The sequence below is a fragment of the Octodon degus genome, unplaced genomic scaffold (genome assembly GCF_000260255.1).
Source record: "Octodon degus isolate 3935 unplaced genomic scaffold, OctDeg1.0 scaffold00010, whole genome shotgun sequence".
NCBI classification, from domain to species: Eukaryota; Metazoa; Chordata; class Mammalia; order Rodentia; family Octodontidae; genus Octodon; species Octodon degus.
The window spans coordinates 758,294-764,171 of record NW_004524586.1 but is presented as its reverse complement, the minus strand read 5'-3'; the positions used below and the strand labels follow the sequence as shown (position 1 = coordinate 764,171).

Sequence of the window (5,878 nt, the reverse complement as noted above, 5' to 3'; positions counted from 1 at the left end):
CTGGAGTGTTGTGGGGATCGAACTACAGCAAACTGAGGCTGCCAGCATTGTGGAAGCAGCCACTTAAAGAACTGAGCTAGGGCTGGGCCCCCAAGATGAAAATAAGTAAAAAAAAAAATGTTTCTTTATAGAAACTGATTAATTTAAAAGGCTTATTTAAAAGACTGTTTTCAGGATAACTCAGCAATAGGCTTAACTCATAATATACTTCAAGAGCTTGTTAATAAAATAACCTACTATCCCCCAAACAGCCAGCCAGCCAGCCAACCAGCCAGCCTCTCTCCCTTGTATTTCAGTTCAGGATTCTGTCACACCCTCTCGCATCTTTCTCCTAAACCTAGTGATGTTTAGTACATCTAGAATCATGCTGTCTGCAGCCAGGGGGAATGATTCCAGACAGACGTATTTATTACCAAGAGGTATACGATGCCCTTCTGCTGGACTGGTGCTCTAAGTGAGGTGCTGGAAGCTAGGCAGGAGGCTGCCTACTGATCTGAAGTAGAGCTAGCTCTTTTTAAGCTATATCCTCCTGGTTTGGGAACTGATTTAACATATAAACGCAAAGATGGCAGAAAGAGAAAGAAGAGTCTTAGCTTAGTCATTCGAAACTCACCAGGGATTCCAACTGTGTTATTTGATTTCTTGCTTTTCGGAGTTCCTTAAGAATTATGTGCAATTGGTGCTGCATATTTTGGCGGTCAATTTTTTCATTTTCAAAGTCTAAAGCACATGACTGCATCTGAAAAGTGTCCAGGAAAAGACAATTACAATTGGTAGACACTGCCTAGTTCTCTTAACTGGATGCCTGCATTTTTTTTTTTTATTGCCACATAAAAACCATTTGTTATATCACCACAATAAGAATTCCTGGGCTGAGGAGATAGCTCGGTGGCGTAAGCGCCTGCCTGGCAATCACATTCTGAGTTCAATTCCTGGTACTGCACGCTGTGCCAGCCCTGAAACCGGGCATGGTGGTGCACACCTATAATCCCAGCGCTGGAGAGGCTGAGCCAGGTGGATCACTATGAGTTTGAGCTATGTAGCGAGACCCTGTATCATCAAAAAAACAAAACAAAACAAAAAAAGAAATCCCCTGAGTATAAGTAACTGAAATTTATGGAGAGGACTCAGTTCATCCAAGAGGCAAAGCCAAGGCTTGACATATAAGAGTGAGGAGTGTTTATGAAGTCGCTGGCTGGAAGCAGTCTTCTCTAATCCTATTTTGTTAGATAGGCAGGAAGAAGGAAAGGAGATGGCTACTTCCTAGCTTAGATTATAGTAAGAATCTCTGCGTGTATTTTGATTTTTTTTTTTTTTTTTTTTTTTTGGTGGAATCGGGGATTGAACTCAGGGCCTTGCATTTGCCAGGGAAGCGCTTATTCCACTGAGCCATCTCCCCAGGTCCCTCTGCTGTGTATTTTGAGAATAAATGGCGTCACTCTCTGAGTTCTGCTTGAAGTTATAAGATGGCCCTATTCAGAGAACCTGCTGGGTTAGAAAGGAAACTACAGCCCAACACTGGGGAAGAACCAAATTTGCCAAGGCCAGGGCCAAGAACATTGCTGTCATAGCTCAAAGAATCTAATTCAGCCTGAGACAGTAGCAGGAACATATAAGGAAGAGTTTTTTCAGTCTTATTAAAGTTTTTACAAGATATTTCTCACAACTTTCAAACAGTTCTCCACAGAGCAGTGCACAAACAAGGAAAAATTCCATTTTTTAAAAACTCACTGATAGAAGCAACCCCAGTAAGTACCTGTTGTTCCAATAGAGCCACCCTTGTTTGTTCCTCTTGTTGTTTTACCAGAGATGTGTAAAGAAGCTGGACCTGTGGGACGCAAAGAGATCCAGTGTTGACTCACCTGGTCGATGTAACCTGACCTAGGGGGCACGACATGCACACAAGTCACGTGGCTAACCAGGGCAACACCTGTGAGGCGGGGTCACTTGACCTCTCCAATGCACAGCAAGGGAGCAGAACATCCCTGGTGGAGTTCCCCAAGCCAAGGAACTGACCAGTGACACACAGCCCTGAGCTCTGCAGGGGTTCCACTGCCTCTCCTGAGGATTCTGACTTCTGCTATACTTTCAGACTAGGACAGTGAGGCAGGTAGTGTCTCCCCTCCTCGCTGCAGAGTGGGAGTAAAGTAATCATTTCTGCCTGATCCCTTCTGAAAGTTACTGCTCAAACCCATCAACCGCCGGGCGCGGTGGCGCGCGCCTGTAGTCCCAGCTACTCGGGGGGCTGAGGTGGGAGGATCGCTTGAGTCCAGGACTTCTGGGCTGCAGTGTGCTATGCCGATCGGGTGTCCGCACTAAGTTCGGCATCAATATGGTGACCTCCCGGGAGTGGGGGACCACCAGGTTGCCTAAGGAGGGGTGAGCCGGCCCAGGTCGGAAACGGAGCAGGTCAAAACTCCCGTGCTGATCAAACCCATCGAGACATATGAGAGTAGTAAAGATCTCTCAACTTGTGGAGGATTTGAAAATTACTATTATAATAGCAATAGCTAACCCTAGTAGCTAATAGGTTTTTTTCTTCAGTTTTTAAAGTACCTTCTTAGTTCCTCAGTTGATCCTGCATTACCAAAGCCTGATGAGGGAAGTACAGGCTGTTACTTATTTGGCCAGTAAATAACAAACTTTGGAGTCAGAGAAGGAAGGTAGGAGATTTGTCTAAAGCTATACATCCTGAACCAGAGACCAGGTATGGACTCCACACTACCAACAAAACTTTAAATTAATGATTATCTTGTCAAAGTAGTATTCAGTTCTAATAATCTTAACTTAGTAACTCCAAAATTACCAGGACATTCTAGGTGGACACTTCAAGTGTAATGAGAATACACTCATACTCGAAGGTACTGTATGAATTTACTCAAGCACGGCACTAGCACAATCAGGATGCCAGCCTAGAAACTAGCCTGATTCGTCTCCCTAGTTTACACTTACCCTCCCTTCCTCCCTTCTTTTCTTTCTGGGGTACTGGGGCTTGAACTTGGGACCTTGTGCTTGCCAGTCAGGTGCTTAAGCCACTGAGCTATATCCCTAGCCCTACAGCTTCTTTTAGCTTCTCACATATCCCTTCTCTTTCCTTCCCTCTCTCCCTCTCTCTCTCAGAACTCTTAGGTGTACATTTTTCTCTTAGGAGGAACTCCCACAGAAAACTACTGGTTCATTGGGTCTTTGTTCAAATACCACCTCCTCTTGGAGGCCTCCACAAGCTCCTCCTTTCTCTACCACTTCACCCCACTTTATTTTCTTCAGTTTATTCAATTGTTAAGGTAATTCTGATATGGGCTATAAACTGTCACAAAAGATCAGAAATTTGTTTCTTTTCTTGCTAATTCCCTGCTGGTTACAACAGTCCCGAGTTCCAGGCACGAGCTCCATGAAGACGGTGTTCTGAACTATGGAGAGCCTGAGTGGATCTGCTTACCTGAGACAAAAGCTCTTCAGATCGCTTCCTCTCTTCTTCAAGTTCTTTCCTGGCAGTATTATTCTGTTCCTTGAGTCTTTCTATTCTCTCTGTTTTATGCCTGTCATCTTCCAGATGTTGTACTTCTGCCCTTCTTTGTGAGCACAGCAACTGATTTAAATCTTGAATTTCTTTTTGGGCTTCTTCATATTTTTTTTGAAATTCATTAAGTTCCAAACTCAACCGACTTAGGGTTTCTCTTTCAACCTCAAGATCCCTTGTGGCCTTTGCCAACAGGTGGCTGTAATACTTCTGCTTCTCTTCTTGGAGATCACCTATGACAAAGAATATTATGGTAACAACTCATTTTTCGAGATATTACTTTATGAAATTGATTGTATTTGTGAGAAATTAAACTTTTAAACATGCTTGTTTAAATGAAATTAATATTTTTAGCTACAAAATGAAGACTGGTAGTATAGGTAGTATGACTGATAGGTGGTAGGTTAAGAAACAACAGTTTGGGCAGACTACTGATGTCGCCTAAGAGCAAAAGAAACAACCATCTACTTCATGAAGAGAGTAAGTTCCTAGTTTCTAAAGATGGACCAGAAAACAGGGACATAACATCATTTATTAGACATAATTGTCAAAATGGTGGGACAGAAAAGTGTAGACTCTATCATTGAAAAGTACCTATGTTACTCTGAAAAAACATGAGGGGAAAGCAAAGGAGGAGGGTAAGAAAGAAACTGCACTATGTTATCAAAGAAAAAAATTATACTTACCCTATAATGAAGATTCTTTTATGTACAGTAAACACATACCACTCCTATGCTAAGTAGCTCTGCCCCATTAGAGATAAACAGCTTACAGTTAACTCCAGAGAGGTGCCCTTGATCTTTTTAGCATTAGCTGTTTTACATATTGAAGCATGACAGTGCAGGAGGGCTTGCCTCTCTTTCGGTGTCTCTTTATAGAACTCAAGGCATCTGTCCCTGTAGGGCTGCCAGTTCTATAAGCAGTGCCTTGCTTGGAGATTTCTGCTTTTCACCTAGCTTGTCACTTAGAACTGCTAAATCTATTTCTTCACTGGGAAAATGAGCCTAATTACCTGGGCCCTGCCTATAGCATCTTTTAGAGTGACTGTCAACCCCAGCTGAAGGCAATGTTACAAGAAATGCAAAGTGCTAGCCCAAAGGACAGCAGTATGAGGAAACAGCACCTCAAGTCCATGGTGAGGTTCAAAGGATTGAAGAGTCACGTACAGAATGTATCCTTAGCCAGGCATGGCGGTGCAAACCTATAATCCCAGGCACTCAGGAGGCTGAGGCAGGAGGAGAACAAGCCCTGCCTGGACTACACATCAAGACTGTCTCAAAATAAAAATACAAATGAAAAACCCAAAACGTATTTTTTTCTCCTTGAGTTGATATGAGTAAGGGTTGGAAGGAAGAAAAGTGAAAAGGTAAGTGACAACAAGGCCATCTCTGGCGAAGTGACAATGGGGCGACCTTTAAAGGATAGGCAGGACACGGGTGGAGGAAGTTCCATGATGACTTTCTAATCTATGATGTGTGCTCCGCTTATGCCTGGAACATCAGGAAATGAAATGGACTTGCAAAATGGTATTTCTTATTTCAAACTTAGAAAGTTTCCTCTTATTTTTTTCTAACACATCTATAAAAATCTAAATTTGATGAATCATTCCCTCGGGAAAAGGTCAGTCCTATCCCAAAAGGACACTTTTGTACCAATCAGTACCTTCTGATTCAGCCTTTTTTGTCTGCTGTGGGGGTGAAGGAACAGATGTTTCCATTTTTCTCTCCAGCTCGAAGATCTTTGCTAACAGCCCCTTAACAAAGGCCTCTCGCTGCTGATCATACACAAGCCACTGCTGATTTTTCTCCAGAGCCTTGCAGACAGATGAAAGGAAAAGAAAATTATATATATATATATCAAAAAATCTTAAAATGAACAAGGAATTCTAAGTGATGTCTTTTCCAAAACATCAAAACAGGGTTCACAGAATGATGGGCAAGCACTGTACATCACACATACTTAGAATACACTTAACGTAGCAAAGTCATAGTTGATGTGGGATTGGGTTTGTCTGCTGCCTCTTGCAGATAACTTGCTTTGTGTCTGTGCAGATGTCACTCTGTGGGTAGGATACCTTTCTGGCACACGTGGAAATGAGCTGCTCAGATCCTACTCTAAGAGCCCTTCGCAGCTGCAGGCAGCTGTTCTTACTGTTACTGCCTTCAAATCTCTCTACTGTAGGGGTGCGCTGAGTGGCCCCAGCCAACAGTCATGCAGAGACAGGCAATCTGCACTGCAAATGAAACTCCACTCTGGAGCAGTCTGCCTTGAAGTTCCTGTGCGGCTGACAAAGACCTTGTCTCCACGGCATTCCTGACTTTTTCATTTTATTTTTTTTTCCTATTTATTTATTTATTT

General features: G+C 42.9%; 1 protein-coding gene across 4 annotated transcripts in view; it reads right to left on the bottom strand.

The window, feature by feature from the left end:
* Window positions 1–5,878, bottom strand: part of Cep55 (centrosomal protein 55) — a 48,992-nt gene that overhangs the window by 19,620 nt on the left and 23,494 nt on the right. For all 4 annotated transcript variants that reach the window (XM_023708786.1, XM_023708792.1, XM_023708795.1 and 1 more), the window contains exons 5-8: window positions 5,183–5,333; window positions 3,440–3,753; window positions 1,757–1,828; window positions 614–739 (exon numbers count right to left, since the gene is read on the bottom strand). In XM_023708786.1, the coding sequence (XP_023564554.1) occupies window positions 614–739; window positions 1,757–1,828; window positions 3,440–3,753; window positions 5,183–5,333 (663 nt within the window). The remainder of the gene's footprint in view (window positions 1–613; window positions 740–1,756; window positions 1,829–3,439; window positions 3,754–5,182; window positions 5,334–5,878) is intronic.